The sequence below is a fragment of the Mustela putorius genome, unplaced genomic scaffold (genome assembly GCF_011764305.1).
Source record: "Mustela putorius furo isolate JIRA1106 unplaced genomic scaffold, ASM1176430v1.1 tig00003898_pilon_pilon_pilon, whole genome shotgun sequence".
NCBI classification, from domain to species: domain Eukaryota; kingdom Metazoa; phylum Chordata; class Mammalia; order Carnivora; family Mustelidae; genus Mustela; species Mustela putorius.
The window spans coordinates 18,415,616-18,432,331 of NW_025422047.1; the positions used below are offsets into that span (position 1 = coordinate 18,415,616).

General features: G+C 45.1%; 1 protein-coding gene across 2 annotated transcripts in view; it reads right to left on the minus strand.

The window, feature by feature from the left end:
- ONECUT1 (one cut homeobox 1) overlaps positions 1-16,716 on the minus strand; it is a 43,882-nt gene that overhangs the window by 7,905 nt on the left and 19,261 nt on the right. Inside the window, exon 2 of one of the 2 annotated variants that reach the window (XM_013057662.2) lies at positions 14,118-15,124. The exons of the other annotated variant lie outside the window; for it this stretch is intronic. Within the exon in view, the coding sequence (XP_012913116.1) occupies positions 15,117-15,124 (8 nt within the window). The 3' untranslated portion in view covers positions 14,118-15,116. Of the gene's footprint in view, positions 1-14,117; positions 15,125-16,716 lie in introns of those variants that run through there. 2 annotated transcript variants of the gene reach the window in all.

Here is a 16,716-nt window from a genome sequence, read left to right on the forward strand (position 1 = left end):
ACATGCAAAATCTAATTAGCCAGAAGTGGCTGTATGCTTCAAAGGGTTTATAGTCTGCTCCTGGTAGAATACTAAGAGCCTAAGAGTCTGAAAACAATATAAAAAGGAATCGCATTTGTTCTCCTTCTGATCTTTTTTGTTTCGCAGGCAACTCCGTATGTAAGGAAACTGTAGATAGCATGCTGTCATACCGGTACATCAAACAGTCTCCAATGTTAGGGAGTGTACACTTGGGGCTTGGAGACCAGAGACCACTCCCAATTCCCCCATCAATCAATCTCTATGGCCATCCTGAAATAACCATATAATCTAAGTAAAAATGATGCTCTGGTTATGCTAATGCAACTTAAGACAAAGCGCCTGTGTCCTGACTCCAATCAGATTGCTGCCTTTCATCATCCTACACAGGCACTGTGGAGCAGCCAGTACTATCTTCATTTCTGGCCGGCTATACTCTGACGTGAGCTCCAGTCCCAGTGAGAGGCAGATGGGGCATCTTCTTGGTTGAGGTAGAGACTGTTACTCTTCCTTCCATCCATCTTCCACCTCCCTCTCTCTTCCTCCCACTCTTTCTTCCTTCTTTCCTCTCTCCCTCTTTCTCCCCCCCCCCTTCCCTTCTTCCTCTCTCTCGCCCTTCCCCGCCTCCCCCTTCCTTCCTTCTTTCCCTTCCTTCCTTCTCTTCCTTTCTTGGCCTGAGTGATAAAACAGCCTTTACTGTAGTAGTAACACTGATACAGATGTTCTATTCTGGATCAGGACTACCCCCACCTTGCCCCACCCTACCCCTTGGTCCTCATCAATGTGAAACTTTGGAGAGGAAGGGCAGAATCCCTAAACAGAGCTGGAGAGGGGCAAGTGGGAATGGTGAATGCAGGGGTCACCTGGAACCAAAGGTTCAGCAGGGTCAAGATGCTTGAATCCTCTGTCCTGATGGAGGCTGGGAATATTTGCGTCCTGGGTTCAAGATTTGACAATGCCCTGACCTGCGTTCAAAGCTGGGGTGGGGTGTGGAAAAGCCTTAGTCCAGGGTTCAAGAGAATGCCTTGGTTCCAGATTCCAGCTTTGGGGCTGAGCATGGGAGATGGATCGGTCCCAGGTTAGGGGTGGGGGAATATCCCTGGGTCCAGAGTTTGAGGTTGACCCTGGATGCTCTGGTCTCCAAGCCCCAAGTTCAGGACTGGGCTAGAGTTTGGTCCCTTATGTAATGGGGGTCAGGTAGGAGGGATATCCTCTGCTCCACCTCCAGCCTCTTTGTATTCCAGGCTTTCAGTGTCTTACTAGACGGTGGTTCATTGGCTCTGCGTAGATGCAGTCTCTGTGCTCTCCTCACCTAGCCGTGCTCTCCTGTAGGCCCCTATCTTTCATTCTTAATTGTTCCTGGATTTTAGAGTTTCCCTAGGGCCTTGGCTCAGTAGTCAGATCAGCTGAAAAGCTAATGAAAGAAGGCTGAAGAAGACTCCAGGCTTTGGAGTCCAATCTAGGGGTCTCCAATTTTTTTTTTTAACCATGTGCTACTTAGTAAAAAAATGTTTTTAGTGTACACTTCCTAACATTATTTATTTATAAATTAAATATATGTGCTACCCTACAACTATATGATGTACATTACAAAATATAAAAATTTTGGAAAGGAGAAAAATAAAAATAGACACAGAAATTCTCTTCTACAGATGAATCCCTTTGCCTAGGCCCTAGCATGCATTTACCCCAACCAAAGTATCACTGGTCCAATTCCAATCACAGGGAACTATGAGGGCAAGAATTTCAGAATGGAAACGAAGGGAGCGCTCAGTCGTAAAAGAGAGATCTTGAGGCCAGTCATACCATATGGTACCTTTTATAACAAATCCTGTAGGTCACTGGCTATCTCCCTTTTCAACATGAGACACAGCATCAACATAATGGGAAGTATTGTATTAAATGCTCAATCCCTCAGAGCATTGAGCTACCTGTATGGAACCAGCTGAATTTCCCCAAACAGAATCCCTGCCCGTGGGGACTGAGAGTCCTCAATGGGCAACTAGATTAAGTCTCCGAAAGAACAGCTGAGTAGATGAAAGGCACCTCTAGTTAGTCTGAATTAGCCCATGTAGACCAGCTTTATACAATACTGATGTACATGGCTGATGGATTCATTCCTTTGTCTTCACAAGTGAATATGACATAGGCTTTGCTCTAAAGGAAGTCAGTCTAATGATCAGAGAATTAAATGACTGTATCTATATAAAGAATATACAGGATTATTACTCCTGCATGAGGATATTAAAGAAGGTATCATAGAGGAGGGGGTGCTTACAGGGGGCCTGAAAGGGTGAGTAGGAGTTTGCTAACGAGAGACATGGGACAAACTCATGCCCAGCATGGGGAGCAGTGCTCATGAAGGACTGATAAATGTTAGTAGACAAAGATCACAACTAAATTATCTTGTTGGTAAGGAGCATTACTGAAAGATTTTGAGAAAGGGTAGAGTGTGATTAAATTTGGGTCTAGAAAGACCCCTCTGGTGGTGGTGTGGAGATAAAATGGAAAGCAGTAAGATTAGGGACAAGGATGCTGTTACCATCCCAATTCCCTCAGGAGTGAGGCACTCATTCCTCCACTTGCTGCAAGAGTTGGTGGCTGGTGGCCCTCAGCTGAGGGCCATTCTGGGAATTGCCCTGGAGGTGGGGTGGGAGGCTGCCTATATCCAGTGGGGGGTGAGGGGAGTAGGGGAATGCACCCCTCCCCAACCCCTTGCATCATGTTGGGACAATTCTGAGGGATCACCCAGTTCTATAGCACCCCACAGAATTAGTTGAGCTTATTATGGCCACTATAAAAGTTCCACTTCTTCAGCCTGGTCTTTCATCCTCTACTCCCTCAAAAGGGACTATTGTCCATAGCTCCCTCGGATACTCTGGCTACATGCAAGTCTCAGAAACCCAGAGTCTGTTTCCCAGAAAATCTGACCTAAGAAAACCAGCATAGTGAGGACCTCAAATTAGACAATGACAGTTGGGGGTGGAATATGGGATCAAATTCAAGAGCTCCTTAGAAGACAGAATCAGGAGGACTTAATGACAACTTGGCTGAGAGGGTAGAATTCTGAACGAGTCCCAGGTTTCTGATTGAAGGTGGTAATGAGGCCATCAGGGAATGCAGATGGAGAAAAGAATTTTATGAGGACAGTAATCACTTCTATGTGGGACAAATTGCATTTGAAGTGCTTGTTGGACATTCTGTTAAAGATCTTCAATAGGTGGTTGTCCAGCAGACAGCACAATATATGGGCCCTAGAGCTCTTGGGTTAGGGGGAAGGGAGGTCTGGGCTAGGACTATAGACTGGGAAGTCATTAGAGCTCTAGATGGTAAATTACACAATATACTTATGGAAATGTAAGTAATTGAGCAATAGATGCAGACTGAACTTATTTGTTATTCAAAAGACAGAGCTAAGGGAAATCACCAAGAGATGTCCGTTTTCCACCTAACCAGGCTGTATATTGGAATCACTTCAGTCTGGTCCTTGGCATTTGGCAGGACTGAGTGGGCTATAGCTACTTCCAAACAAGCATTTCCTCTGCTGGTGTCAGAGGAATGATACTGTCTCCAATGGGTTCCTGGAAAAGATGGTTTCCTTTGGCAAAACCCACTATATATAATAGCTTCTTCTTCAAAATTCACAATATGTGTTAGCACATATAATTATGTTTCCCAAATATTATTTAGCCCTAGAACTGTGTTTAGCAGGAGCTTTTTTTTTTTTTTTTTTTTAAGATTTTATTTATTTATCGGAGAGAGCGAGCACAGGCACACAGAATGGCAGGCAGAGGCAGAGGGAGAAGCAGGCTCCCTGCTGAGCAAGGAGCCCAATGTGGGACTCAATCCCAGGACGCTGGGATCATGACCTGAGCCGAAGGCAGCTGCTTAACCAACTGAGCCACCCAGGCGTCCCTAGCAGGAGCTTTCTATTAATGTCTCATGCAATACTAATATTGGGGAAATGCAGTTTGGAAGTTTTTGCCCCGAGATCTCAACAGTTGTTCTTACACATGTCATGATGTCAGAGCCTGGGAATTGAGATTCTCCAGCAGCAGGAAGCCTGGGTGACTCACTTCATATCTCCAGGGCATCCTAGCATAGTGCCTGGCTATAAGGGGAGCTCACTACCTGGTGGTGACTATAGAGAGGTGGGTGTGACTCAGTATCTGGGGTCTATCTGGAGGCAGCTCTATGCAGACGTTGGAGTTGCTGAGGAAGAATGCAGAGCTATCAGTAGGATGAAGAGTAGATTAGAGCTTGTTGAAGGTCAATGGGTGACCGTAACAAAGAGGTTAGGAGGAACAACCCACAGCTTACACAGAATGACAGTGGTTAGAACTGTCAAGAGAATATGAACGAGAGCAATGCTTTGGAAATTCCATGGGATACATTTCAGGGTTGAGATTACCCATTAGAAGGTAGGAGACCACCCACCGGAGGTCATGAGAGCCCACGAAGTGTGCAAGGTCGCAGGCGAGAATTCTACCGCTGAACCATCCATGCCGTAGTGTGAAAGGTAGAAAGCAGGAGTAGGGCAGTGGAGTGAGGCATCACATGAGGTACCACTGCTCACAGGAACAACACTGCTTGTGTTTTATGTCAAAGTTATACATTCTGTTTAGGTGTACAGTTACCATTACAAATAGAGGAATATTTATCATACAATGAGAATATAAGGAGGAGGATTTTTTTTTTTTAAAGATTTATTTATTTATTTATTTGACAGAGAGAAATCACAAGTAGATGGAGAGGCAGGCAGCGAGAGAGAGAGAGGGAAGCAGGCTCCCTGCTGAGCAGAGAGCCCGATGCGGGACTCGATCCCAGGACCCTGAGATCATGACCTGAGCCGAAGGCAGCGGCTTAACCCACTGAGCCACCCAGGCGCCCCAAGGAGGAGGATTTTTATTGTTTGTGGAAGGTAGGGCTGAAAAGGATGGCGGCCTGTCATGAGTCACCTTTATGAAGATAGGCCAGAGATACATTTGCAATATGCAGTGGCAGAGTGTAGTGGGTGATCTCGGACACAAGACTTTGATCTTCTCTGTGGACAAGGTCACCCACAGTGAGTGAGTGCTAAGCAAGAGGTAGAAATAGGCATGGGAGACAGTAAAAGGCAGCTAGGACTTTGTGTACCAAAAGAATAAAGATTGTAAAGAATTATTATTTATTTTTAAAAGGAAGCACATGAGGAGATGGGTAAAAGACAAAAGGCTTTCCTTTTAGGCATGCCTGGGACCCATGCTTTGCGCATAGCTGGCAAGACTGAGCCAACTGTATTTCCAGAAATACGAATTCTGCAGGATATTGAAAGGTATTGCATGAACAATGAGTTTTGAGGTCAGTTTGGGAAATGCTGAGTTAATTAATGATGAAACTGCAGGACTTCTCAAGCCTTTAATATGTTAAGGTGCTCTGATACTAACACGGTCTCCCAAATTTAATATACTAATGTGCACTGATACTTATGGGGTCTCCCAAACTTCTTTGATTAAGGAGCTCTCTTCAGGGAATTTCTCAAAGGAATGGCGTTGCTTAGAATAGTGTTTCTCAAAATGTGGTTGGCCGACCCATGCTGGTCTGCGAACTGTTAACTGACCTGCAGTAAGATCAGTACAGAAAACTGCGAATAAGCAATTAGAAATGTTTATGGCAGTGAGATACTTCTGTAATAATCAAGTGTGTGATTATTGTTCTAATAATACATTTTTTACTGCATTATCAAAACTATTGTTCTAGGGGTGCCTGGTGGCTCGGTCGGTTGAGCCTCTGACTCTTGGTTTTGGCCCTGGTCATGATCTTGGGGTCATGAGTTCCCGTTGAGATCAAGCCCCCATTGGGCTCCGCACTCAGCGTGGAATCTGCTTGTCCCTCTCCTTCTGTTCCTTCCCCCACTTGTGTTCTTTCTCTAAAATAAGTAAATAAATAAAATCTTTTTTTTTCTAAATTTTAAAAAAAGATTTTATTTATTTATTTGACAGAGAGTGGGAGATCACAAGTAGGCAGAGAGAGAGTGGGAAGCAGGCTCCCTGCTGAGCAGAGAGCCTGATGTGAGGCTCGATCCCAGGACCCTGAGATCATGACCTGAGCTGAAGGCAGAGGCTTACCCCACTGAGCCACCCAGGTGCCCCTTTTTTTCTAAATTTTTGAAAAAGATTTTATTTATTTATTTGACATAGAGAGAGAGAGGGAACACAAGCAGGGGGAGTAGGAGTGGGAGAAGCAGTCTCCCTACTAAGCAGAGAGCCTGATACAGGACTCAATTCCAGGACCCTGGGATCATGACTTGAGCTGAAGGCAGACGCTTAAGGACTGAGCCACCCAGGTGCCTAATAAATAAAATCTTTAAAAAAAAAACCCTACTCTTCCAGGACAGATGAAAATTAGAAACAAACAGCTAGTCCTTTTGTACCTAGGGTTTAAGAAAATCCTAGAACATACTTTATAAAACATAGCATACAGTAACATCCAAGAATCAGCTGTCAGCCAAAGATTCCTTCATCAGCTTGTATCCATTTTCCTGATTTCATGACACAAAGGACTTTATAACATCTAAAATACTGATTGATTTAGGCAAAAGTCTGCCAAGACTTGGTCTAGGAACATGTGGGTACAGACATATTGGCTTGGGGGACATTTATAAAGCCAGATAGATTGATAAGACAACTTTATAGATGAACCTGGGCTAAGAGTTCAAGTCCCAGCTCTGTGGCCCCTAATAGATGTGTGATCTTGAGCAAGTCCCCCACTTTATTTGAGCCTTAGTTCATCCAGCCGCAAAATAGAGGACAATGGTCTTCTTTCATCACAGGATTATAATAAGCATTAAGAAGATAATATCTGGGGGCTCCTGGATGGCTCAGTTGGTTAAGTGTCTGCCTTCAGCTCAGGTCATGATCCCAGAGTCCTGGGATGGAACCCCATGTCGGTCTCCCTGCTCACTGGGGAGTCTACTTCTCCCTCTACCCACTGTGTTCTCTCTCTCATATCTCTGTCTCTCTCTCACAAATAAATAAAAATTTTTAAAAAAGAAAAATAAAAAGAAGATCATATATATTGAAGTGATTATTAAAACTACAAGGGATTATTAAAAAGGCTTTATATTAAAATTATAAATGATTATAAAAACTACAGAGTAATGGCTCTGCAGGAATATTTTATTATTAAAACTATTGAAGTGATCATATATATTGAAGTGATTAATATTCCCTTAAGGGAATATTCCAGATGTTGGCAAATTAATTTTTTTACTCCTCCCCCCCTTCTTTGATCACAATGCAAGTATAGACACTGGATTCGCAGAGTAGGCTGGAATAATCTTTGCTCTGACTCTAGCCTGTGGCATGAACTTGGACACACCGTTTGACATTCCTTTCTGCCTTCTTTAAATGAGCAGACTATGTTTCAAGGCCCCTATGGATGCAAAGTCCTGTGAGTCAATGAATAACACACAGTTGCAGTGTCCCTCCTGGTTTCCAAAGTCTATGATCACCTCAAAAAACTTCCAACATAACCTTACTCTCATTTAGGGTATATAGCCTTGATGTTGACTTTCCTTCTTTTTTTAAACATTTTTTAAAGGATCTTATTTATTTATTTGAGACAGAGAGATACAGAGAGAGAGAGAGAGAGGCAGAGGGAGAAGCAGGCTCCCTGCCAAGCCAGGAGCCTGATATGGGACTCGATCCCAGGACACCAGGATCATGACCTGAGCTGAAGGCAGACCCTCAACCAGTTGAGCTACCCAAATGCCCCCATGTTGGCTTCCCTTTTCTCCCACTTTATGGCATCTCAAAACAGGTGAGTAATGGCTCTGCAGGAATATCAGCCAGCGCCGCCAATAATCTTGATCCCGATCAGGATACACATAAAATTACATTCCTCATAGTTGTTTCAACTTCTAAAGTTCAGGAGCTCTGGAGATTAAAGCGTTTACAACAACCAGTACTGCAGACGCTGAGAACAGTTAAGCATTTGCCACCTAGGATTCTGAGCCATTAAACAATTGTAGTTTATATTTTTACTGAGTTGCTACCTTTTCATTAAAATTGTAGGGTGATTTATTTAACTTGCTTCCTGACTTTCTGGATCATTTGTCCTAGAGTTGGCTGCTTCACATAAAATGGAAATGTGGAGGAGAGTAAGGCTGTCTTCTTGGGGGCAGTGAAGCTGGGTATGTTTCACTGTGTGCTTGCTGAGAGTACACCGAGGATCCGGGAGACTCAGAGTGTACTCGATATTCCCAGTCTATCAGTGAAGAAGGCATTGTAAAAAGCACTGCACTGGTCGTCAGAAGTTTTGGGTTATGTTTCCTACTCTGTCATTGATTAGTTGAAGGACTGGGTTAAATTCCTTAACTAAGCCATACCCAGGTTCCTTTAGTGTATATGTATAATGAAGGAACTGGACTAAATAGCTTATAGTCCCTTCAAGGTGTAGCCGTATGACTTGATATGCGTAAACAGATTTCTACATCACTCCAGGAAGAAGTGGCAGGCAGTACAGACCCTGTTCAGGACTACTGGTTTCTACGTCATTCATGGGCACCTGGACAAGTGTGAGGGTTGGACTGTTTACTTTAGGGAACAGCTGGGCAATCCTTCCAGGACACACCCCATCTTTAAAAATTTTTATTTATTTATTTAAAGATTTTATTTATTTATTTGACAGACAGAGATCACAAGTAGGCAGGCAGAGAGAGGGGGGAAGCAGGCTCCCTGTTGAGCAGAGAGCCCGATTCAGGGCTCAATCCCAGGACCTGGGATCATGAACTGAGCCGAAGGCAGAGGCTTTAACCCACTGAGCCACACAGGGGCTCCAGAACATACCCATCTTTTGTCAGATTGTCCAAGGACCACTACTACCTCCATCTCACTCCTAGGAGATGGTTGGGGGGGGATTAGAGAGAGAAGATCTTTGGGGCAGGGCACCTTTCAATGAAGTAGGAAGGGGAAAAACACCTGTGTGTACAGTAGACAGTATTATTAGGTAGGAACAGAAAGCTGGACTCCATAAATTGTGTTATTCTTAGTCATAATTTATAAAGATCTTTTAGAAAATTCTAGCTTAACTTCCTTGCCCTAAGAAGGACTATGGAGACTATATGATTTTTGGGGGTGGGGGTGAAGGGGACTAGTGGATGCATATGTAGACAAGTGAAAATCAGGGAAACGGGCTCACTTCTAGGCAGTCATACTATCTGATAGAATAAGACAGTTTGGGGGCCAAATGAAGGGTAAAACTTGTGTCTGTCACTCGAGAGGCATTATTGAATCCAGCAACTGCTCTGTGAGGACCACATTTAATGGGCTGAAGGAAATTTAGGGACATATCCTGTGGGGTGGGCAAGTTTGGGCCTTGATGTCTGGAGGGAGAACCCCAGAGAGGCAGGGTAAAATGACTGAGGGATGCAGGGAAGAACCAGACCTGGGTGATTCAAATCAGATTCATCTGGTGGTTTGAACGTAATGGATTGAGAGAGGACTGTACAAACCTATACCTTCCCCCTTCATAGGTGGCTTGTGCCCTGTGAGTCCCCATGCTATGGCCAAGTATTTTCTTCCTCCAAACAACTGCCTAAGTGTCTGCTGCCTCAACATGATTCCAGGGGAGGTGGTTCAGAAAGAAGTAAAGGGGAAAGCTGAGATTTCCAGAGGGCCATGAAACTATGGCATTTTAAATAGGGCCAGCTAGAGACCCAGTGTCTTCGCCCTACAGGCCAGTCCTGGTGGGACGCCTGGGTGGCTCAGTCAGTTAAATGTCTGCCTTTGGCTCAGGTCATGATCTCAGGGTTGTGGGATCAAGCCCTACCTCGGGATCCCTGCTCAGTGAGGAGCCTGCTTCTCTGTCCCTCTGCCCCTCCCCCTGCTCGTTCTCTTTTCAAATAAATAAAATCTTGGGGAGGGGGGAAGGCCAATGCTGGTGCTGAAATCTTCTTGAGTTGGTAAGCCGGTGATGTCCCATGTCATTCAGGGAAGGTCCAGCCTGGAGTGGGAGAAAGAGAGTCCAGGCAGCTGCTGAGGCTCTCAGGTCCTCTACTGTTCCAATGCCTTCAAGGTCAGGTGGGGTGCACTGGTAACATAAAGGCACACCTTAAAATCCTACCCAGATTCCTGATGGGCTTGCCAGAGAGATCCCTGCACACTCTGCTCAGGGTAGTTCGCTTCAGGAGTAGGGAAGAAAGGATAAAAAGGCAGCTGGGCCAGAATAGGTAAATCCACAGAGACAGAGAACAGGTTGGTGGTTACCTATGACTGAGTGGGCAGTGGGAGGAAATGCCAGTGACTCCTTGTGGCTACATGGTTTCTTTTGGGATGAGGTGATGAAACGGTTCTAAAATTGGTTGTGGTGCAGGTTGCACAGCCCTGTGAGTCTACTAAAACCAGTGAATGATACACTTTAAATGGGAGAATTGTATAAGAGGTAAATTATATCTTAATAAAATTGTTTACTGAAGAAGTTGCTGGGCATGCACACAGGGTGAGTCCCCAGTGATCGCTCAGTCTGTCACTGAGAAGAAACCTCTTCTAAACTGTGCCAAGGAAAAGCAAGGGTCGGCTGGTCATGTCTACTGAGCCCCCAAAGACCCCCTCTTGACAGCTGAAGCTTCTTTTCTTTTCTTCTTAAAAAAAGATTTTATTTATTTGAGAGAGCATAGGAGGGAAGAGCAGAGGGAGAGGGAGAAGCAGACTCCCCACTGAACAGGGAGTTCCATCACAAGACCCTAGATCATGACCTTAGCCAAAGGCAGGTACTTAACTGACAGAGCCACCCAGGGGCCCCAAAGCTGTCTTTCAAAACAAACTCTTTGTGGAGGAGCAAGAATGCAAATAAAACACATTTCAGTAAAAAAGATAGTAGTTGAGAGAGACGTAAAAAGCAAGACCCTGGAAGTGACCATGGCAGGCTCCTGAGCCCATTCTACAGGCCAACCCCTGCACCATGGGGATCAGACAGCTACTGAGTGTGTTGCAACAGTTTCTGGATTCTAGCTGTGACTCTGGGAGTGCTGGGTCCATGTCACCTGCTTGGCCTTGCGTTCTTTTGCTACACTGTGGTTTATCTGCCAGGCCCCCGGTTGCTTCTGGAATGAGGCAGTTGCTGAGTGGCAGCTTTAGAGGGCACAGTAGAACACACAATGTACCATTTGAACAGCAACTCCAGTGAGTTTCCCGTGATACGGTCAAGGGCAGCCTCTGCATTGGGAGTGCACCCCTGCACAGATTGTCTGGAAACCTCGAAGCCCAGCAGAGGGAAGTGGAGAGAGTACAACCTGCTGGCCACAAGCTAGCGTCGTGCACATCTGTGAGTTTGTGGATAGCCAGAGCCCCCGTGGAGACTCTCCTGGGCATGCATGGGGCAGGCCTGCTAGAAACCTCCCAACAAACATTCCCAGCCAGAAATGATCCCTACAACTCACCCCTGTATCTTGCTCTACAGTGCTTAAAGCATCCCCCTTGAACCTTCCTATGGGGTCTCCACAAAACTCAGGTGAGGTAGAAATGGGTATTCCTTCTTTCTCTGTAGATGAGGAAACAATGTCAGGGAGGTTAGGTGACTTGCCTATGGGTATACAGCTGATTGGGTGGGGACCTCCAACCCGCTGTGCCTGGAGGCAGGTGTCAGCAAAGTGGACACACGTTCATGACACACATCCTCAAAATGGTTAAATGGGCAGGAGCAGTGGAGGGAAGGGAGCCCAGGGGACCTGCAGCCCCAGTGAGCAGGGCAGGAACAAGGGCCAGTGGGCAGCAGGCTTGTTGTCAGCCGTGATTCTCTGTGGCTGAAAGGGTTACAAGAGACTGTCTAGCAGAGTGGGCACATGGAAATTGAACCGGAGAGAGTTTGGGCAGTGGGGGGACAGCACACACCCCAACTGACCTGGGAGAGGGAAGCTAGTTCCATGGGGATGCCAAGGAGCAGGAGACAGATATCTCATGGGGATGTGTGCTGAGGAGAGGAAGCTACACAAAACTGAGCTGATCAAGTGGAAAAAGAAAGACAGGAGCAGCTAAAGCTGGGAGAGTGTGCTCCATCAAATTCTGGTGGGAAAAGTCACCCGAACCCCTCACCACCCTGCCTTGTGGGTTTGTTCAACAGAGCCGTCCAGAGAGACCTGCCTTCCCATGCATCTGCTGCCCGGACTCCTTCTGGAGTCAGCATATAAAATATTGCCATCAACCTCTCTTCTCTAATGCCTGTTTGAGAAGGAGCTCAACAGTCTGTAGCCCAAGAGGTAAGGCTGTCGGACTTTATGATCCAGAGGGCGGAGGCTGCCTGTGCTTGGGAGGACGGGAACAGGAGCGGTTGAAACGTGTAGCTGCTCCCCCTGTGCTATGCTCCATATGCCTATCACCTTTCAGAGCCTCTCAACAAGTATGGGAGCTAGATATGACTGTTACCTCTAGTTTGCAGATGGGCAGGCTGGGGTTCCAAGGTCTAGGGCCTGGCCCAATGTCACCCTGACAGTAAATGGTGGACCTGGGATGATACCCTGGATGATACCCTGGGATGATACCTGCTGATGGTTCTGGAGAAGATGACAAGGGTGGCGCAGGTATTCCTTGGGCACAAACCAGAGGGACACCAGAGAATCCTATGTTATTCTCTGTGACCCTAGACTGTCTTAGTTCTTCTCCCCACAAACTTTGTCTTCTCTCATTTGTTCTGCGTTCCTTCTCATATAGGCTGAACTTGGGCTAGAATGGTGAGCTGAGAATCCTCGTTGAATGAATACATTTTCCTATCCCTAGGATACTTGCATTGTCCTCTTGCTGGCCATTCGCACTCACAGACACACATTTTCCTGAGCACAAGCTCAAGCTTTTTGAGGCTCATGGGAAGAAACACCCACTACCAGAACCACCCTTCCATGAAGCTCTTTCCCTGCACTGCAGCTTCAGAGGAACCAGTGGGAAGAGATGCCACTGCCTTGCACCTGCTTGTTTAGTTAGTAACAAAAGGTAATGTGGCTGTCCTCGAAAGCCTGGCACAGAAAATCTGATTTTTAAAATCCTACATTTCTCTTAATGCCTGATCCTTTGGAGTTTTATCATATCAGTATCCCTCATCTTAAAGAGCCTTTCAATAGTTTAGACCCCAGTAATTGGAAGTGTGATATTGATTTTGATGTTGATTCATCAAAAAATCAAAACAAATGGTAGACCTGATGAATTACATGCTTTTGATGTGCTATTACCTCATTTGGGCCTACTGTGTATTGCAAGTCTTAGTTTGTTGATCCTATTTCTTGAATTATAACGCCATGTATAATAGCCATGTATAATACTTTATAATATTTGTAGCAATTGAAAATTATAAAATATAATTCCTTTATTTTATTTTTTTAAAGATTTTATTTATTTATTTGACAGAGAGAGAGAGAACACAAGGAGGCAGAGAGGCAGGCAGAGAGAGTGGGGGGGAAGCAGGCTCCCTGCTGAGCAGAGAGCCTGCTGCGGGCCTCAACCACAGGACCCTGAGCAGAGGCTTAACCCACTGAGCCGTGCAGGTGCCCAGAATAGAATTCCTTTAAAAATAACCTACAATTTTGACTTTTCACAAAATTACCAGAAATTTTCCATAATTAATTACAAATTTCAAATTAGTGGTTTTCCTTATTTGCACTTCTGGAAGGTTGTCCAGAGAGTCGAATTGTAAATGTTATTCTCCCAATGGCATGTATAATCAGTCTCACAAGGGCCTCTCAAGAGCCTGAAAGGAAAGCAGCTGGTGGCTATTCTAGGACCCTGACTCTGACTGCAACTGCCTTTCCCATCTTACCACCTACTACTGCCTGTCCACCACCCCTGCTGAGCCACACTGCTCAGAAGTCAGTCCTAGATCCACCATGAATTTTCACACCTCTATTTCCTTCGCTCAAGTTGTTCCCTCACCCAGAATGTCCTTCCTTGTCTTTCTTTTCTTAAAAAATATTTATTTATTTATTTATTTGACAGAGAGAGAGAGAGAGAGAGCACACAAGTAAGCAGAGTGGCAGGCAGAGAAAGAGGGAGAAGCAGGCTCCCCACTGAGCAAGCAGGGACCCCGCTGCAGAACTCGATCCCAGGACCCTGGGATCATGACCTAAGCCAAAGGCAGCTGCTTGACCAACTGAGCCACCCAGGTGCCTCTGTCTTTCTTTTCTATACAAAACTTTCCCCGTGTGTTCAAAGCCCAGCTCAAATATCTCATTTTCTGGTAAGGCTTCTCTACCCCCTCTCCCATCCAAACAGAACTGTTTTCTCCTTTGATCAGGTCACCTCCCCACCATTTCCCCAGACAATTATTTACCTGCTCATCTCTCTCACTAGACCCAGAGTTCCGTAACAGTAGGCTGTGGACTATTTCTTTGGCATATTCAGCATCCTTGCTGGAAAAATAATTTGGATGTGGCCCAGAAAATAATTTGGATGTGGCCCATTTTCTGTATCACAGAAAATGGATACATCCAAGACAGAAGACTAAACTTTGAGTGTGTACAGAGAATGAAATTCCATGAGATTTCTTTAATCCTTTCCACAGGATAACTGTTTTGAAGCAGTTTAATGGTACTGTAGGGGTTGTTTCTGAATTGTAACTGTGAAGTCGGTGAAAGGGGGGTGCTGAGCCCCTGGTAAAGGAAACTGGTGCAGCCACCGCTCCTCTGGTTGAGATGGAAGGGGGTTCGGGGAGGAGGCTGAAGTAACAGAGTGGAAAAGAAGATGCCGAGGGGCTGAATTTGGGCGGGGACACTGAAACAAGCTGGAGGCAGGGCAGTCAGCCTCACCCAGATGAAGTACGTAGGTGGGGTCGCTGGGTTTCAGAGGACAGAAAGATGCTGTGTTTGTCCTTGCTAAGTCTGGGTGGTGACTGGTCCATACATGCTCAGTCAAATACAGGGATGCTATCAAATCAAGGGACACAAATCAAGGCTGGGTGAGAACAGAAAGGAACAGATTCAGGGCTGTGAGCTTTTCAGCACAGATGACACCTCCTCCATCTTGAGGGTACTGGTAACCGTCCAATGCAGAGGGGGGCAGGGGAGGGGCAGATGTGGAGCTGCAGGCCGCCCCCTCTGGCAAGTGATGGTCCTTCACGCTCGCCCACTCTGCTCCTGATTATCCTCCTGGCACCAGGAAGAGAAAATAGAACTGGGGTGTTTATTTGCTTTTACTTTACACCTCCATACCCATGCTGTGACAGAAAAATCCCTATTAGTTTGCACTGGACCAGCTTCATGGCTGTTAGGGTTAGAATACGTTTAAAGCGCCACTTTACCTGGGAATAGCCTGTTCTGTGTACACACACATACACATATCATAAACCCATGTTGCAAATTTCCGGCTATGCTTCTCAAACTTCAGCTTTAGAATCACTTCCAGAGCTTGTAAAAATACAGATTCCTGGGCTCCACCTCAGAGTTTCTGAATCAGTAGGACTTCTAACAGGTTCCCAAGTGATATTGGGCATAGGTATGGGGGGAAGAATTGCAAATGAACCTTACCTAAAAATTTTTATAACAGGTTTGTTTATTTTTTGGGTATGGGTGAAGCAATTTTGAAATTATTTTAGATATAAGATTGAGTAAAAGTAAGTATGGGTGGTGGAGAAAGAAAGAAAGAGAGAGATGTTACGGATGCCAGGGTTCTTACTGTAGAGCAAAGGGGATACAAATACTGCAATAAAGTTAGACAAACGAACGAGTAGTAGGAGCAGCAGAGGGAAAAGCAGGCTCCCTGCTGAGCAAGGACCCCCCCCACCCCAATGCGGGACTGGATTCCAGGACCCTGGGATCATGACCAGAGCCAAAGGCAGACGCTTAACCAACTGAGCCACACAGGCGCCTAGCAATAAAGTATTTTTAATTAAGGTATGCACCTTTCATAGACATAATGGTATTCCACACTTAATAGTGTAGTATAAACATAACTTTTATATGCACTGAAACCAAATAATTCATTTGACTCACTTTATTGCTATATTTGTCTTATTGCAGTGGTCTGGGTCTGAACTCACAATAACTCCAAGGTATGCCTGTGCAAATATGGAATAGGAGAAGGCAAGAAAAAATTCAGTGGGTATAGTTTGCAATTGGATAGAGGTATTCGTGTGAACTCATGATTTTAAAAATATGTACACAAGCATGTTTATGTATATATTATATATATATGTGAATATATATGTATATTTGTATGTATGTGTATAAATAAGCACACATATATTTCCTGGATTTTTCTGGGGGATCCCAAAACAAAGTCACCCTGGCAGCTACCCCTAGTGCCCAGGACTTCTTGGTCTCTAACAACATTCCCCACCATAATACATCAGGGCTCATTAAAGTGGTAGATTGAAGAGTTGGACAGAGCAGGTAACAGATGAGCTTGGTACATCTTATTATAACACCAGAAAGTAAAAAAAAAAAAAAAATGTCCCAAGAACACAGGAGCCAGATTAAAGGGGCCCCCACTGGTCAAATCCCCACTGGGATCATTTGAGCACTGAAGAAGGTGAGTACAGTAATGAATTATAAAGCATTGGGGGGAAAAAGTAATGTCTGAGTTTATACTGATAATAAGTGGAAGAATCAATGAAAGGGAAGGGAGGTCTTGCCAATGAAGAAAGCTGAGAGCTATCTGCTAAACCTGGCAGGACTGCTGGAGATGGAGACTCATTTTGAAACCATGGTGATAAAGACTAGATCAGGTAAGAATCAGTAGA